At 49.2% G+C, this 19,151-nt stretch overlaps 1 protein-coding gene across 3 annotated transcripts in view; it reads right to left on the bottom strand.

The window, feature by feature from the left end:
• MCM4 (minichromosome maintenance complex component 4) overlaps nucleotides 1-19,151 on the bottom strand; it is a 162,990-nt gene that overhangs the window by 71,980 nt on the left and 71,859 nt on the right. For all 3 annotated transcript variants that reach the window (XM_063923696.1, XM_063923698.1, XM_063923697.1), the window contains exon 6: nucleotides 185-280. In XM_063923696.1, the coding sequence (XP_063779766.1) occupies nucleotides 185-280 (96 nt within the window). The remainder of the gene's footprint in view (nucleotides 1-184; nucleotides 281-19,151) is intronic.

The raw sequence follows: 19,151 nt of genomic DNA, 5'->3' as shown, positions 1-19,151 counted from the left end.
TTAATGACGCATACCAAATTTTGCCATTCAAAATTAAGATGTGCCTTCCTCTGTGGTAAGCACCCTTCTGAAAAAATCATATTGTGAATCCTACTTCTAGCTAATTATACTCGTGTGTGTGCAGCACAAGCAAAAATTGTTTATGGACACTTCAAAACATACAGGACTGAAGTTAGAACTGTACCTCTTCAAGTCGTTGCATGTAGATCGGCTCATTCAGATCCAAACCAACATTATCTGCTTCTTTGGCTAACGGATCAGTAAAGCGCTGGATAAAACGCTAAGAGACAATTATAAAACACAAGGTTAGGATTGTTTTCAAAACAAAAGAAGAAAAACACTATAGATTGTAAGCTTGCTCCCTGTAGATTGTAAGCTTGCGAGCAGGGCCTTCCTACCTCTATGTCTGTCTGTTTTTATCTAGTTTTGTTCCATTACTGTTGTTCTAATTGTAAAGCGCAATGGAATATGCTGCGCTATATAAGAAACTGTTAATAAATAAATAATAATAAAAACGCACATAATGACATTACAAAGATTAATCTCAGCATTGCTGAGAAAATAAGAAATAACTCACCGGTAATTCTATTTCTCGTACTCCGTAGTGGATGCTGGGTACTCCGTAAGGACCATGGGGAATAGACGGGCTCCGCAGGAGACTGGGCACTCTTTAAAGAAAGATTAGGTACTATATCTGGTGTGCACTGGCTCCTCCCTCTATGCCCCTCCTCCAGACCTCAGTTAGGGAAACTGTGCCCGGAAGAGCTGACATTACTAGGAAAGGATTTGGAATCCAGGGTAAGACTCATACCAGCCACACCATTCACGCCGTACAACTTGTGATAACTATACCCAGTTAACAGTATGAACAATAACTGAGCCTCATTCAACGGATGGCTCATAACAATAACCCTTTAGTTAAGCAATAACTATATACAGTACATGTATTGCAGAGAGTCCGCACGTGGGACGGGCTCCCAGCATCCACTACGGACTACGAGAAATAGAATTACCGGTGAGTAAATTCTTATTTTCTCTGACGTCCTAGTGGATGCTGGGTACTCCGTAAGAACTATGGGGATTATACCAAAGCTCCCAAACGGGCGGGAGAGTGCGGATGACTCTGCAGCACCGAATGAGCAAACTCAAGGTCCTCCTCAGCCAGGGTATCAAACTTGTAGAATTTTGCAAAAGTGTTTGTACCCGACCAAGTAGCAGCTCGGCAAAGTTGTAAAGCTGAGACCCCTCGGGCCGCCGCCCAAGAAGAACCCACCTTCCTCGTGGAATGGGCTTTTACTGATTTAGGATGCGGCAGTCCAGCCGCAGAATGTGCAAGCTGAATCGTGCTACAGATCCAGCGAGCAATAGTCTGCTTTGAAGCAGGAGCACCCGGCTTGTTGGGTGCATGCAGGATAAATAGCGAGTCAGTTTTTCTGACTCTAACCGTCCTGGAAACAGATTTTCAGAGCCCGGACTACGTCCAGCAACTTGGAATTCTCCAAGTCCCGAGTAGCCGCAGGCACCACAATAGGTTGGTTCAAATGAAACGCTGATACCACCTTAGGAAGAAATTGGGGACGAGTCCTCAATTCTGCCCTATCCGTATGGAAAATCGGATATGGGCTTTTACATGACAAAGCCGCCAATTCTGACACACGCCTGGCCGAAGCCAAGGCCAGCAGCATGACCACCTCCACGTGAGATATTTTAGCTCCACAGTCTTAAGTGGCTCAAACCAATGTGATTTTAGGAAATCCAACACAACGTTGAGATCCCAAGGTGCCACTGGAGGCACAAAAGGGGGCTGAATATGCAGCACTCCCTTAACAAACGTCTGAACTTCAGGCAGTGAAGCCAGTTCTTTTTGAAAGAAAATAGACAGGGCCGAAATCTGGACTTTAATGGATCCCAATTTTAGGCCCATAGTCACTCCTGACTGTAGGAAGTGCAGAAATCGACCCCGCTGAAATTCCTCTGTTAGGGCCTTCCTGGCCTCACACCAGGCAACATTTTCGCCATATGCGGTGATAATGTTTTGCTGTCACATCCTTCCTAGCCTTTATCAGGGTAGGAATGACTTCTTCTGGAATGCCCTTTTCCATTAGGATCCGGCGTTCAACCGCCATGCCGTCAAACGCAGCCGCGGTAAGTCTTGGAACAGACAGGGCCCCTGCTGCAGCAGGTCCTGTCGGAGCGGCAGAGGCCATGGGTCCTCTGAGATCATTTCTTGTAGTTCCGGGTACCAAGTTCTTCTTGGCCAGTCCGGAACGATGAGTATAGTTCTTACTCCTCTCTTTCTTATTATCCTCAGTACCTCGGGTATGAGAGGAAGAGGAGGGAACACATAAACCGACTGGTACACCCATGGTGTCACTAGAGCGCCCACAGCTATCGCCTGAGGGTCCCTTGACCTGGCGCAATATCTTTTTAGCTTTTTGTTGAGGCGGGACGCCATCATGTCCACCTGTGGCCTTTCCCAACGGTTTACAATCAGCTTGAAGACTTCTGGATGAAATCCCCACTCGCCCGGGTGGAAGTCGTGCCTGCTGAGGAAGTCTGCTTCCCAGTTGTCCACTCCCGGAATGAATACTGCTGACAGTGCTAGCAGGTGATTCTCCGCCCATCGAAGAATCTTTGTGGCTTCTGCCATTGCCATCCCGCTTCTTGTGTCGCCCTGTCGGTTTACATGGGCGACCGCCGTGATGTTGTCTGACTGAATCAGCTCCGGTTGGTTTTGAAGCAGTGGTTTTGCCCTTGGAAGTTTCTTCCCTGAGTGACTGCCCCCCAACCTCGGAGGCTTGCATCCGTGGTCACCAGGACCCAGTCCTGTATGCCGAATCTGCGGCCCTCATGAAGATGAGCACTCTGCAGCCACCACAGCAGAGACACCCTGGCCCTCGGGGATAGGGTGATCAACCGATGCATCTGAAGATGCGATCCGGACCACTTGTCTAACAGATCCCACTGAAAGATCCTTGCATGGAACCTGCCGAAGGGAATTGCCTCGTAAGAAGCTACCATCTTTCCCAGGACTCGCGTGCAGTGATGCACAGACACCTGTTTTGGTTTCAGGAGGTCCCGGACCAGAGATAATTCCTGGGCCTTCTCCTCCGGGAGAAACACCTTCCTCTGTTCTGTGTCCAGAATCATGCCCAAGAACAGCAAACGCGTCGTAGGGATCAGCTGTGACTTTGGGATATTCAGAATCCAGCCGTGCTGTTGTAGCACTTCCCGAGATAGTGCTACGATGACTAACAACTGTTCCTTGGACCTCGCCTTTATAAGGAGATCGTCCAAGTACGGGATAATTATAACTCCCTTCTTTCGAAGGAGTATCATCATTTCGGCCATTACCTTGGTAAATACCCTCGGTGCCGTGGACAGACCAAACGGCAACGTCTGGAATTGGTAATGGCAGTCTTGTACCACAAACCTGAGGTACTCTTGGTGAGGTGGGTAAATGGGGATATGTAGGTAAGCATCCTTGATGTCCAGTGACACCATAAAATCCCCCCTCTTCCAGGCTTGCAATAACCGCCCTGAGCGATTCCATTTTGAACTTGAACTTCCTTATACAAGTGTTCAAGGATTTCAAATTTAGAATGGGTCTCACCGAACCGTCTGGTTTCGGTACCACAAACATTGTGGAATAGTAACCCCGTCCCTGTTGAAGGGAGGGGAACTTTGATTATCACCTGCTGAAGGTACAGCTTGTGAATTGCCACCAGTACTACCTCCCTTTCTCTGGGAGCAGCTGGCAAGGCAGATTTGAGGTAACGGCAAGGGGGAGTCGCCTCGAACTCCAGCTTGTATCCCTGAGATACCACTTGTAGAACCCAGAGATCCACCTGTGAGCGAACCCACTGGTCGCTGAAGTTCCGGAGACGCGCCCCCACCGCACCTGGCTCCACCTGAGGAGCCCCAGCGTCATGCGGTGGACTTAGTGGAAGCCGGGGAGGATTTTTGTTCCTGGGAACTGGCTGTCTGGTGCAGCTTTATCCCTCTACCCCTGCCTCTGGGCAGAAAGGATGCGCCTCTGGCCCGCTTGCCTTTCTGAGGCCGAAAGGACTGTACCTGATAATACGGTGCTTTCTTTGGCTGTGAGAAAACCTGAGGTAAGAAAGTCGACTTCCCAGCTGTCGCTGTGGATACGAGGTCCGAGAGACCATCCCCAAACAATTCCTCACCCTTATAAGGCAAAACCTCCATGTGCCTTTTAGAATCAGCATCACCTGTCCACTGCCGAGTCCATAATACTCTCCTGGCAGAAATGGACATTGCATTAATTCTAGATGCCAGCCGGCAAATGTCCCTCTGTGCATCCCTCATATATAAGACGTCTTTTATATGCTCTAAGATTAGCAAAATAGTATCCCTGTCGAGGGAATCAATGTTATCTGACAGGGTATCGGACCATGCTGCTGCAGCACTACACATCCATGCTGAAGCAATTGCAGGTCTCAGTATAGTACCTGAGTGTGTATACACAGACTTCAGGATAGCCTCCTGCTTTCTATCTGCAGGCTCCTTTAAGGCGGCCGTATCCTGAGACGGCAGTGCCACCTTTTTTGTGAGCGCTTTATCCACCCTAGGGGATGTTTCCCAACGTAACCTGTTCGTTGGCGGGAAAGGGTACGCCATCAGTAACCTCTTAGAAATCACAAATTTTTTAACTGGGGAACACCACGCTTCTTCACATAATTCATTTAACTCATCAGATGGGGGAAAAGTCACTGGCTGCTTTTTCTCCCCAAACATAATACCCTTTTTAGTGGTAACCGGGTTAACGTCAGAAATGTGCAACACATTTTTCATTGCCGTAATCATGTATCGGATGGCCCTTGTGGACTGTACATTTGTCTCATCCTCGTCTACACTGGAGTCAGACTCCGTGTCGACATCTGTGTCTGCCATCTGAGGTAGCGGGCGTTTTTGAGCCACTGATGGCCTCTGAGACGCCTGGGCAGGCGCGGGCTGAGAAGCCGGCTGTCCCAAAGCGGTTACGTCATCGAACCTTTTATGCAAGGAGTTGACACTGTCTGTTAATACCTTCCACATATCCACCCACTCAGGTGTCGGCCCCGCAGGGGGCGACATCACACTTATCGGCACCTGCTCCGCCTCCACGTAAGCCTCCTCATCAAACATGTCGACACAGCCGTACCGACACACCGCACACATACAGGGAATGCTCTGAATGAGGACAGGACCCCACAAAGTCCTGAGAGTATGCCAGCACACACCAGAGCGCTATATAACAGTGGGATTTACACTAACAGAGTGAATTTTCCCCAATAGCTGCTTATATCACCTTTTTTGCGCCTAAATTTATGTGCCCCCCCTTTCTTTTTTACCCTTCTCGTAGTGTATACTGCAGGGGAGAGCCTGGGGAGCGTCCTTCCAGCGGAGCTGTGAAGCGAAAATGGCGCCGGTGTGCGGAGGGAGATAGCCCCGCCCCCTCCGCGGCGGGCTTCTCCCGCTTTTTATAATGTTAATGGCGGGGTTTTTTGCACATATACAGTGTTATACACTGTATTATGTGCATTTTGCCAAAGGTATACAGCGCCCTGCACCCACTAGTGACCGGAGCGTGTGGTGTGCTGTGGGAGCAATGGCGCACAGCTGCAGTGCTGTGCGCTACCTTATTGAAGACCGGAGTCTTCAGCCGCCAGTTTTCTTCTGGTTCTTCAGTCTTCTGGCTCTGTATGGGGGACGGCGGCGCGGCTCCGGGAACGGACGATCAAGGTCGGGCCCTGTGTTCGATCCCTCTGGAGCTAATGGTGTCCAGTAGCCTTAGAAGCACAAGCTAGCTGCAAGCAGGTAGGTTTGCTTCTCTCCCCTCAGTCCCTCGTAGCAGTGAGTCTGTTGCCAGCAGATCTCACTGAAAATAAAAAAACCTAACAAAATACTTTCTTTTCTAGTAAGCTCAGGAGAGCCCACTAGGTGCATCCAGCTCTGGCCGGGCACAGATTCTAAATGAGGTCTGGAGGAGGGGCATAGAGGGAGGAGCCAGTGCACACCAGATATAGTACCTAATCTTTCTTTTAAGAGTGCCCAGTCTCCTGCGGAGCCCGTCTATTCCCCATGGTCCTTACGGAGTACCCAGCATCCACTAGGACGTCAGAGAAATTGGATTTTAAATGCACTTCTTTTGATAAGGTCCATGTAATGCTGCGCTCTAACTCACATTTTCTCGTGTGATCAAGCCTTGTATAGTTTTCTTTCATTAGAATATCTAATTGGAATTTGCAACACCTAGTGGGTGACAGACTACAGAGGTCGATACTGTAGAAGTTCCAGTTGTGGGGTGTAAGTAAAATATAAGTTACCAAGATTCCAGAACCATAAACTTCATTGTACACAACAATAATTGTTGTTGGGAACAAATAAAGGATCAGATGTATTAACCTGGAGAAGGCATAAGGAAGTGATATGTGCAAGGTGATAAAGGCACCAGCCAATCAGCTCCAATATGTAAATAAAGTGTTAGGATCTGATTGGCTGCTGCCTTTATCACCTTGCACAGATCACTGGTTTATCACTTCCTTATGCCTTCTCCAGGTTAATACATCTGCCCCAATATATCATCTCCCAGAGCAGTGGGAGCTAGTCTCATACTTTAGCCTTTGCAGTTTTCAGTAGAAGAGCAAACTCATGTATGCTACAGTACAAACACACACAATACAGTGCGCTATGAAACACAGAACTACAACATTAAATTAAGAGTTCCCCAACATTGCTTCTGGCAATTATTTAATGAAGGGCTCACACTAAACCAAAATCGAATAAAGGAGATAACCAGGGTTTCATTACAGTGTGAACGTCCATTGTACACAGACGATACCAAACTACATTTAAACCAATTTTGTAGCTCATACCTCTTTTCAAATGACTTCTAAATACCAGGTTTTTGCACATCATCCCAGGAGTTTGGCAAACCACCTAGGTTCCTGATCCTGCTCTTTACCAGGGTCAAGCTGAAACTCGGGAACTTGATGGGTTATAGACCCGGCAATTTCTTGGTTTGTCAGTGTAAGAGAGGTACTAGTAGCATCTTGCTTAGATGTTTATTTTCAACACTGATGAAAATCTACTCTAAACCCCCCCCCCCCCCCCACCCCCCTGGCAAAAAGTGTTGGAGCATCTCAAAAGTGTAATATTTGAAAAAATAAAATTTATGTCCTTACCTTAGTAAATCTTTTTCTTTGAGTCCATAGGGGGCGCAGTGATAAATGCTGGGTATTGGAAGGCTGAGGACTGAGTCAGGGCACCAAAGAGTTACAGAACTCTTCCCAGCAGCCCTCCTCTCTCCTATACCCCCGCCCGCTGACTGCGGCCCGCCAGTATTTAGTTAGCAAAACCCCAGCAGGAGCAAGGAAGGAAAACTATCACACAGCCATAGCCATACACGGCCACTAACAGAGGAACAATGTCAAGCAAGACAGGTGCGTGAAGGGAGGGTGCCCTATGCCCCTATCGAGTTGAAGAATAAGGTTTATCCAGGTAAGAAATCTTTTCTTCTTTGTCCACTAGGGAGCACAGGGATAAACGCTGGGACTTCCAAAATCTGTCCACTCAAGGGTGGGAACGCTCCTGGACTGCGCCGTGAACACAACGTCCAAAGGCAGCGTCTTGGGATGCAAAGGTGTCAAAGGCATAAAACCTGACAAAGGTGGCAGCAGTGGACCATGTAGCTGCCTTGCAGAGCTGTTCATCCGAGGCTCAACGGCTAGTAGCCCAAAAAGGACCAACAGAACGAGAAAAATGGGCCCTAACCCCCGCAGGGAGATGAAGACTGGCTGCCGTATAAGCATGCTGGACAGTCAAACGGAGCCATCGAGCTATATACTGCTTTGTAGCAGGCCATACCCGCTTGGGAGTCATAGAAGACGAACAAAACCTCCGACCTGCGGAGTTCCTTAGTCCAGTTGACATAAATCCGGAGAGCCCGCACCACGTCTGGTGTAGCCTCCCAAAGCAGAGGGGGCAGAAAAGTCCAGAACCACAATTACCTGTTTGATGTAGAAACGGGAGACCACCTTAGGCAGGTGACCTAACCAGGTCCGCAGGACTGCATGATCCGAATGGAACACTAGAAAAGGGGAGCGCCAGAATACGGTGCCGAGGTCAGAAACTGCCAGAAGAAATACTTTTTTCCACGTGAGCCATTTAAGCTCGACCTTGTCCAGAGGTTCGATCGGCGCTGACTGAAGGATCCGAAGAACAAACGACAAGTCCCACGGAGCAACCAGAGGGCACAAATGGAGGGTGTAGATGGAGTAAACCCTGCAAAAAGGTCCTAACGTCCGGCAAGCTAGCCAGACTACGTTGAAAGAGGACAGAAAGGGCAGAAACCTGGACCTTGAGGGAGGAAAGGATAAGGCCCAGATCAAGCTTCAACTGGAAAAAAACCAAAAGCTGTTAAAGGCAGTAAGACCGTGAGCTAAACTGCCGCTTGGAACACCAAGAAAGCTTCCAGACTCTGTGATAAACTCGGGATGAAAACGGTTTCCTAGCTTGAAGCATGGTCGAGATAACCTTCCGAGAAAAGCCCTCCTTTCTCAGGACGGATGTCTCAAGAGCCAATCTGTCGAGATCCAGATGTAGACAGGTCCTGGGACAGAAGTTCCGGCCGCCGCGGACGACGGAACATCAATGGAGAGAGACTGCAGAACCGCGTACCAACCGCAACGCGTCCAATCTGGGGCAATGAGAATCATTGCGCCCCCCTCCAGCTTGAACTTGCAAAGTACACGCAACAGCATTGAGATTGGAGGAAAGACATACAGTATACCAGTGGAAACTCCCATGGAACGGTTTAGGCGTCCACCAAGAAGGCTGCCGGATCTCTTGTGCGAGCACATAACCTTGGAACTTGGTGATTGTGCATAGACGCCATCATGTCGATGTCTGTAAGTCCCCATCGACGAACCAGCAACTGAAAGACCTCCGGATGGAGAGCCCATTCTCCAGAATGCACGTCCTGGCAACTTAGGAAGTCCGCCTCCCAGTAGAGAACTCCCGGGATGACTATTGCAGACAGCGCAGGAAGATGCCGCTCCGCCCAATGGAAAATGTGCATTGCCTCTCGCATTGTCCCGCGACTGCAGGTGCCACCCTGTCGATTTATGTAAGCGACTGCAGTCGCGTTGCCCAACTGAATTTTGACTGGTCGACCCTGAAGGAGAGATCGTGCTGCTCGGAGGGCTCTGTATATGGATCAGATCTCCAGGATATTGATGAAAAGCTTGCTTTCCTGGTCAGTCCAACATCTTTGGAATGTATACTGGTCGGAGACTGCACCCCATCCTCGCAGGCTAGCATCCGTGGTGAGCAGGATCCAAAAGGAGCATCCATAAATCAGGTTGGACCGAAGAAGCCACCACGAAAGGGAGAACCGCACTTCTCTAGACAGGACAATTGACTGTCCTGCGATGTGCAGGTGGGATTCATTCCATTTGGTTAGAACTTCCAATTGAAGAGGTCGCAAAAGAAACTGCACGTTACACCACCCAGTCGAAAGTGGCCACCATGGACCCCCGAATGCGCATACAAGCCTGCATGGACACCCTTGTGGTGAACAAGAAAAAGTTGAATCTTGGATTGAAGAGTTCGTATTTTGTCCTCTGGGAGAAAGATGCGTTGGAGCCGCGAATTGAGCAGGGCCCCAAATGTAAAATCTCCAGCAAAGGCACCAAGGATGATTAGCGCCAATTCATCTTCCAGCCGTGAGATTGTAGAAGATTCACCATAAGCTGAATATGTTGAAATAGTACCTCCGGGACTGGTCCATGAGCAGGTCATCCAAACAAGGAAGGATCCGTACACCCCAGCGACAAAGTCTGGCCACCATAACAGTCGTAAAAACCCGGAGGTGCTGTTGACAACCCAAACAGACAACGCTTGAAATTGGTAATGTCCTGTTGAATGGCAAACCTGAAGAACCGCTGATGACTGGTCCGAATTGGAATATGCAAATAGGCATCCTGAGTGTCCAGTGATGCCAGAAAGTACCCTGGCTCCAAGGCGAGGACAATCGAGCCTTGTTCAACGACTTTAAATTGAGTATGGGCGGTAAGAGCCATCCGGCTTCCGCACCAGAAACAGTGTTGAATAAAATCCCTGTCCTCTCTGGGACTGAGGAACCGGTATAATCACATTGGATGCCAGAAGGGAACGAACAGATTCCCGTAGAGCTTCTGCTTTCCCCATATCCGCTGGGACACCTGTGGTAAAGAACCTGAGACAAGGACGCTTCCTAAAGGACATTGTGTACCCCTGAGAAACAATGTCCCTGACCCAAGTGTCCTATGTGGTCTGCAGCCATAACAGAGCAAACCGCAGAAGTCTGCCTCCCACCCCTGGGATCCCCCAGGGGGAGGCCCGCCCAGTCACTCGGCAGGCTTTTCAGTCTGCTTGGGTGCTGGGCGTCTGGTGGCCCATGTCTGTTTAGCATGGGGCTTTGCTCCCTTGGATGGGGCCTGGTACCGTGAGGAAGCCTAACGCTTAGGTCTTCACTGTGGGCGAAAGGAACGAAATGTAGTTCTGGCCTTGGATGGAGTTGCCGAAGGAAGGAAGGCGATCTTGGCCTCCGCTAAAGTTGTAAAAATCTTGTCCAGACCCTGCCCAAAGAGTATCTCCAGAAAAGGGAAGAGCCTCCAGCGCTTCTTTTAGTTGGTATCAGCAAGCCAGGACCGGAGCCAGAGCGCCCGTCTAGCAGCTATAGTTGCTGGCAATAGCTTGAAGGTTAAGACCCCGGTATCCATAGCTTCTTCCCCCAAATAGGTGCTAGCCTGTTTGATATTGAGCACGTGGGTGAACAATTCACGACTGCTAGTACCAGACGAAAGACCTTGTTCCAACTGTTCTGCACAGCTATCGATGACCTTGGCAACCCAGGCTGAGGCCACGGAAGGACGAGCCACCACCCCAACATGTGAGCAAGCCGTTCTCAGGAAAGCTTCCAACTTCCTATCCATAGGGTCCTTTAGGGAAGACTTGTACGGAATGGGAAGGACTGAAGATCTCACCAATCTGGCCACATGGGATTCCACCAGATGAGTTTCCCACTTAGCACGCTCTTTAGTAGGTAGTGGGTAAAAGGAAGCCATGCGCTTAGACACATGAAAACGTTTGGTAGGTTCAGCCCACACAACCTCTAAGAGATCTTCTAACTGAGCAGAGGAAGGAAAATAAGAATTTACTTACCGATAATTCTATTTCTCGGAGTCCGTAGTGGATGCTGGGGTTCCTGAAAGGACCATGGGGAATAGCGGCTCCGCAGGAGACAGGGCACAAAAAGTAAAGCTTTAGGATCAGGTGGTGTGCACTGGCTCCTCCCCCTATGACCCTCCTCCAAGCCAGTTAGGTACTGTGCCCGGACGAGCGTACACAATAAGGGAGGAATTTTGAATCCCGGGTAAGACTCATACCAGCCACACCAATCACACCGTACAACTTGTGATCTAAACCCAGTTAACAGTATGATAACAGCGGAGCCTCCGAAAAGATGGCTCACAACAATAATAACCCGATTTTTGTAACTATGTACAAGTATTGCAGATAATCCGCACTTGGGATGGGCGCCCAGCATCCACTACGGACTCCGAGAAATAGAATTATCGGTAAGTAAATTCTTATTTTCTCTATCGTCCTAGTGGATGCTGGGGTTCCTGAAAGGACCATGGGGATTATACCAAAGCTCCCAAACGGGCGGGAGAGTGCGGATGACTCTGCAGCACCGAATGAGAGAACTCCAGGTCCTCTTTTGCCAGGATATCAAATTTGTAGAATTTTACAAACGTGTTCTCCCCTGACCACGTAGCTGCTCGGCAGAGTTGTAATGCCGAGACCTCTCGGGCAGCCGCCCAAGATGAGCCCACCTTCCTTGTGGAATGGGCCTTAACCGATTTAGACTGTGGCAGGCCTGCCTCAGAATGTGCAAGTTGAATTGTGTTACAAATCCAACGAGCAATCGCCTGCTTAGAAGCAGGCGCACCCAACTTGTTGGGTGCATACAGTATAAACAGCGAGTCAGATTTTCTGACTCCAGCTGTCCTGGAACATATATTTTCAGGGCCCTGACAACTCCTAGCAACTTGGAGTCCTCCAAGTCCCTAGTAGGTGCAAGGCACCACAATAAGCTGGTTCAGGTGAAACACTGACACCACCTTAGGGAGAGAACTGGGGACGAGTCCGCAGCTCTGCCCTGTCCGAATGGACAAACAGATATGGGCTTTTTTGAGAAAAAACCACCAATTTGACACTCGCCTGGTCCAGGCCAGGGCCAAGAGCATGGTCACTTTTTATGTGAGATGCTTCAAATCCACATATTTGACTGGTTTTAAACCAATGTGATTTGAGGAATCCCAGAACTACGTTGAGATCCCACAGTGCCACTGGAGGCACAAAAAAAGGGGTTTGTATATGCAATACTCCCTTGACAAACTTCTGGACTTCAGGAACTGAAGCCAATTCTTTCTGGAAGAAAATTTACAGGGCCGAATTTGAACCTTAATGGACCCCAATTTGAGGCCCATAGACACTCCTGTTTTCAGGAAATGCAGGAAACGACCGAGTTGAAATTTCTTTGTGGGCCTTCCTGGCCTCACACCACGCAACATATTTTCGCCACACGTGGTGATAATGTTGTGCGGTCACCTCCTTTCTGGCTTTGACCAGGGTAGGAATGACCTCTTCCGGAATGCCTTTTTTCCCTTAGGATCCGGCTTTCCATCGCCATGCCGACAAACGCAGCTGCGGTAAGTCTTGGAACAGACATGGTACTTGCTGAAGCAAGTCCCTTCTTAGCGGCAGAGGCCATAAGACCTCTGTAAGCATCTCTTGAAGTTCCGGGTACCAAGTCCTTCTTGGCCAATCCGGAGCCATGAGTATAGTTCTTACTCCTCTACGTCTTATAATTCTCAGCACCTTAGGTATGAGAAGCAGAGGAGGGAACACATACACCGACTGGTACACCCACGGTGTTACCAGAACGTCCACATCTATTGCCTGAGGGTCTCTTGACCTGGCGCAATACCTGTCCCGTTTTTTTTTTTTTTTTTTCAGACGGGACGCCATCATGTCCACCTTTGGTATTTCCCAACGGTCTACAATCATGTGGAAAAAACTTCTCAATGAAGTTTCCACTCTCCCGGGTGGAGGTCGTGCTGAGGAAGTCTGCTTCCCAGTTTCCATTCCCGGGATGAAAAACTGCTGACAGTGTTATCACATGATTTTCCGCCCAGCGAAAAGTCCTTGCAGTTTCTGCCATTGCCCTCCTGCTTCTTGTGTCGCCCTGTCTGTTTACGTGGGCGACTGCCGTGATGTTTTTCCCACTGGATCAATACCGGCTGACCTTGAAGCAGAGGTCTTGCTAAGCTTAGAGCATTATAAATTTACCCTTAGCTCCAGTATATTTATGTGGAGAAAAGTCTCCATACTTGATCACACTCCCTGGAAATTTTTTCCTTGTGTGACTGCTCCCCAGCCTCTCAGGCTGGGCTCCGTGGTTACCAGCATCCAATCCTGAATGCCGAATCTGCTGCCCTCTAGAAGATGAGCACTCTATAACCACCACAGGAGAGACATTGGATATTGGGTTATCCGCTGATGCATCTGAAGATGCGATCCGGACCATTTGTCCAGCAGATCCCACTGAAAAGTTCTTACGTGAAATCTGCCGAATGGAATTGCTTCGTAGGAAGCCACCATTTTTACCAGGACCCTTGTGCAATGATGCACTGTTTTTAGGAGGTTCCTGACTTGCTCGGATAACTCCCTGGCTTTCTCTTCCGGGAGAAACACCTTTTTCTGGACTGTGTCCAGAATCATCCCTAGGCACAGCAGACGTGTCGTCGGGATCAGCTGCGATTTTGGAATATTTAGAATCCACCCGTGCTGATTGTAGCAGTATCCGAGATAGTGCTACTCCGACCTCCAACTGTTCCCTGGACTATGCCCCTATCAGGAGATCGTCCAAGTAAGGGATAATTAAGACGCCTTTTCTTCGAAGAAGAATCATCAATTCGGCCATTACCTTGGTAAAGACCCCAGGGTGCCGTGGACAATCCAAACGGCAGCGTCTGAAACTGATAGTGACAGTTCTGCACCACGAACCTGAGGTACCCTTAGTGAGAAGGGCAAATTTTGGGACATAGAGGTAAGCATCCCTGATGTCCCGGGACACTATATAGTCCCCTTATTCCTGGTTCGTTATCACTGCTCTGAGTGACTTCATCTTAATTTGAACCTTTGTAAGTGTTCCAAAAAAAATTTTTTAGAATAAGTCTCACCTAGCCTTCTGGCTTCAGTACCACAATATAGTGTGGAATAATACCCCTTTTCTGTAGTAGGAGGGGTAATTTAATTATCACCTGCTGGGAATACAGCTTGTGAATTTTTTCCCATACTACCTCCTTGTCGGAGGGAGACTTGGTAAAGCAGACTTCAGGAGCCTGCGAAGGGGAAACATCTCGACATTCCCATCTGTACCCCCGGGATACTACTTGTAGGATCCAGGGGTCCTGTACGGTCTCAGCGCCATGCTGAGAACTTGTCAGACGCGGTGGAACGCTTCTGTTCCTGGGAATGGGCTGCCTGCTGCAGTCTTCTTCCCTTTCCTCTATCCCTGGGCAGATATGATCTTATAGGGACGAGAGGACTGAGGCTGAAAAGACGGTGTCTTTTTCTGCAGAGATGTGACTTAGGGTAAAAAAACGGTGGATTTTCCAGCAGTTGCCGTGACCACCAGGTCCGATGGACCGACCCCAAACAAGTCCTCTTCCTGTATACGGCCATACTGTGCCGTTTGGAATCTGCATCACCTGACCACTGTCGTGTCCATAACATCTTCTGGCAGTTATGGACATCGCGTTTATTCATGATGCCAGAGTGCAAATATCCCTCTGTGCATCTCGCATATATAGAAATGCTCTATAGTCAATAAAATACTGTCCCTGTCAAGGGTATCAATATTTTTAGTCAGTGAATCCGACCAAGCCACCCTAGCTCTGCACATCCAGGCTGAGGCGATCGCTGGCCGCAGTATAACACCAGTATGTGTGTATATACTTTTTATTATATTTTCCAGCCTTGTCAGCTGGTCCTTGAGGACGGCCCTATCTATAGACGGTACCGCCACTTGTTTTGATAAGCGTGTGAGCGCCTTATCCACCTTAAAGGGTGTTTCCCAACGCGCCCTAACTTCTGGCGGGAAAGGGTATACCGCCCATAATTTTCTATCGGGGGGAACCCACGCATCATCACACACTTTATTTAATTTATCTGATTCAGGAAAAACTATGGTAGTTTTTTCACATCCCACATAATACCCTCTTTTGTGGTACTTGTAGTATCAGAAATACGTAACACCTCCTTCATTGCCTTTAACGTGTGGCCCTAATAAGGAATACGTTTGTTTATTCACCGTCGACACTGGATTCAGTGTCCCTGTCTGTGTCTGTGTCGACCGACTAAAGTAAACGGGCGTTTTAAAACCCTTGACGGTGTTTTTGAGACGTCTGGACCGTACTAATTGTTTGTCGGCCGTCTCATGTCGTCAACCGACCTTGCAGCGTGTTGACATTATCACGTAATTTCCTAAATAAGCCATCCATTCCGGTGTCGACTCCCTAGAGAGTGACATCACCATTACAGGCAATTGCTCCGCCTCCTCACCAACATCGTCCTCCTACCTGTCGACACACACGTACCGACACACAGCACACACACAGGGAATGCTCTGATAGAGGACAGGACCCACTAGCCCTTTGGAGAGACAGAGGGAGAGTTTGCCAGCACACACCAAAACGCTATAATTATATAGGGACAACCTTATATAAGTGTTTTCCCTTATAGCATCTTATATATATATAAGCATATCGCCAAATTAGTGCCCCCCCTCTCTGTTTTAACCCTGTTTCTGTAGTGCAGTGCAGGGGAGAGCCTGGGAGCCTTCCCTCCAGCCTTTCTGTGAGGGAAAATGGCGCTGTGTGCTGAGGAGATAGGCCCCGCCCCTTTTTCGGCGGCCTCGTCTCCCGCTCTTAACGGATTCTGGCAGGGGTTAAATATCTCCATATAGCCTCCGGAGGCTATATGTGAGGTATTTTTAGCCAAATTAGGTATTCATTTGCCTCCCAGGGCGCCCCCCTCCCAGCGCCCTGCACCCTCAGTGACTGCCGTGTGAAGTGTGCTGAGAGGAAAATGGCGCACAGCTGCAGTGCTGTGCGCTACCTTTAGAAGACTGAAGTCTTCTGCCGCCGATTCTGGACCTCTTCTTACTTCAGCATCTGCAAGGGGGCCGGCGGCGCGGCTCCGGTGACCATCCAGGCTGTACCTGTGATCGTCCCTCTGGAGCTGATGTCCAGTAGCCAAGAAGCCAATCCATCCTGCACGCAGGTGAGTTCACTTCTTCTCCCCTAAGTCCCTCGTTGCAGTGATCCTGTTGCCAGCAGGACTCACTGTAAAATAAAAAACCTAAGCTAAACTTTCCTAAGCAGCTCTTTAGGAGAGCCACCTAGATTGCACCCTTCTCGGCCGGGCACAAAAATCTAACTGGCTTGGAGGAGGGTCATAGGGGGAGGAGCCAGTGCACACCACCTGATCCTAAAGCTTTACTTTTTGTGCCCTGTCTCCTGCGGAGCCGCTATTCCCCATGGTCCTTTCAGGAACCCCAGCATCCACTAGGACGATAGAGAAAGTAGGTAGACTTTTTTTCTGCCGTTTAAACAAAGGCACCTTATCCTTAGGAGCTGGATCAGTGTCTTCAATTTGAAGTACTGACCTGACTGCTCAAACCAAAGCCTCAACATCGGTCAGAGACAGACTCTTCCGTAACTGAAGAAGACTCCTGGTCGGAATTAGCCGACCCAGCGTCCTCCAGGTCCGTGAGACTCAGAGTTGAACTGGGCCAGTAAAGTAGAACTATCACGGGCCGGTAACCTACGCCTAGCAGGCCTAAGTGGTTGAACAGAACCTGACATCTGTGTTAAGCCCTGTACCGACCGTGTAAAAAAAAGAATTTACTCACCGGTAATTCTATTTCTCGTAGTCCGTAGTGGATGCTGGGGACACCGTAAGGACCATGGGGAATAGACGGGCTCCGCAGGAGACTGGGCACTCTAAGAAAGATCTAGTACTATCTAGTGTGCACTGGCTCCTCCCTCTATGCCCCTCCTCCAGACCTCAGTTAGGGAAACTGTGCCCGGAAGAGCTGACATTACAAGGAAAGGATTTTGGAATCCAGGGTAAGACTCATACCAGCCACACCAATCACACCGTACAACTTGTGATAACCTTACCCAGTTAACAGTATGAACAACTGAGCCTCACTCAACGGATGGCTCATAATAACCCTTTATTAAGAAATAACTATATACACGTATTGCAGAAAGTCCGCACTTGGGACGGGCGCCCAGCATCCACTACGGACTACGAGAAATAGAATTACCGGTGAGTAAATTCTTATTTTCTCTAACGTCCTAGTGGATGCTGGGGACTCCGTAAGGACCATGGGGATTATACCAAAGCTCCCAAACGGGCGGGAGAGTGCGGATGACTCTGCAGCACCGAATGGGCAAACGCAAGGTCCTCCTCAGCCAGGGTATCAAACTTGTAGAACTTTGCAAATGTGTTTGAACCCGACCAAGTAGCAGCTCGGCAAAGCTGTAAAGCAGAGACCCCTCGGGCAGCCGCCCAAGAAGAGCCCACCTTCCTTGTGGAATGGGGCTCTCACTGATTTTGGATGCGGCAATCCAGCCGCAGAATGAGCCTGCTGAATCATGTTACAGATCCAGCGAGCAATAGTTTGCTTTGAAGCAGGAGCACCCAGCTTGTTGGATGCATACAGGATAAACAGCGATTCAGTCTTCCTGACTCCAGCTGTTCTGGTGACATAAATATTCAAAGCCCGGACTACGTCCAGCAACTTGGAGTCCTCCAAGTCACGAGTAGCCGCAGGCACCACACTAGGTTGGTTTAAATGAAAAGAGGACACCACCTTTGGCAGAAATTGTGGACGAGTCCGCAATTCTGCCCTGTCCATATGGAAAACCAGATAGGAGCTTTTACACGACAAAGCCACCAAGTCTGGCACCAGCCTAGCCGAAGCTAAGGCCAACAGCATGATCACTTTCCACGTGAGATATTTTAACTTCACGGTCTTAAGTGGTTCAAACCAGTGGGATTTCAGGAAATCCAACACCACGGTAAGATCCCAAGGTGACACTGGTGGCACAAAAGGGGGCTTAACATGCAGGACTCCATTAACAAACGTCTGAACCTCAGGCAGTGAAGCCAGTTCTTTTCGAAAGAAAATGGATAGGGTCGAAATCTGGACCTTTATGGACCCCAATTTTAGGCCCATAGTCACCCCTGACTGTAGGAAGTGCAGGAATCGACCCAGCTGGAATTCCTCTGTAGGAGCCTTCCTGGCCTCACACCAAGCAACATATTTTCGCCATATACGGTGATAATGCTTTGCTGTCACGTCCTTCCTAGCCCTTATCAGCGTAGGAATAACTTCATCCGGAATGCCCTTTTCTGTTAGGATCCGGCGTTTAAACGCCATACCGTCAAACGCAGCCGCGGTAAGTCTTGGAACAGACAGGGCCCCTGTTGCAACAGGTCCTGTCTGAGAGGCAGAGGCCATGGGTCCTCTGATCATCTCTTGTAGATCTGGGTACCAAGTCCTTCTTGGCCAATCCGGAACAATGAGTATTGTTCTCACTCCTCTTTTTCTTACGATTCTCAGCACCTTGGGTATGAGAGGAAGAGGAGGAAACACATAGACCGACTGGAACACCCACTGTGTCACTCATGCGTCCACAGCTATCGCCTGAGGGTCCCTTGACCTGGCGCAATATCCTTTTAGCTTTGTTAAGGCGGGACGCCATCATGTTCACCTGTGGCCGTTCCCATCGATTTGCAATCTATGGGAAGACTTCTTGATGAAGTCCCCACTCTCCCGGGTGGAGGTCGTGTCCACTCCCGGGATGAACACTGCTGACAGTGCGCTTACGAGATTCTCCGTCCAGCGAAGAATTCTGGTGGCTTCTGCCATCGCCACCCTGCTCCTTGTGCCGCCTTGGCGGTTTACATGAGCCCCCGCGGTCTGACTGGATCAGAACCTGTTGGTCGCGAAGCAGGGTCTC

The sequence above is a fragment of the Pseudophryne corroboree genome, chromosome 5 (genome assembly GCF_028390025.1).
Source record: "Pseudophryne corroboree isolate aPseCor3 chromosome 5, aPseCor3.hap2, whole genome shotgun sequence".
Taxonomy (NCBI): Eukaryota; Metazoa; Chordata; class Amphibia; order Anura; family Myobatrachidae; genus Pseudophryne; species Pseudophryne corroboree.
Note: the sequence above shows the minus strand (reverse complement) of the source record. Positions and strands in the feature narration are given on the sequence as shown.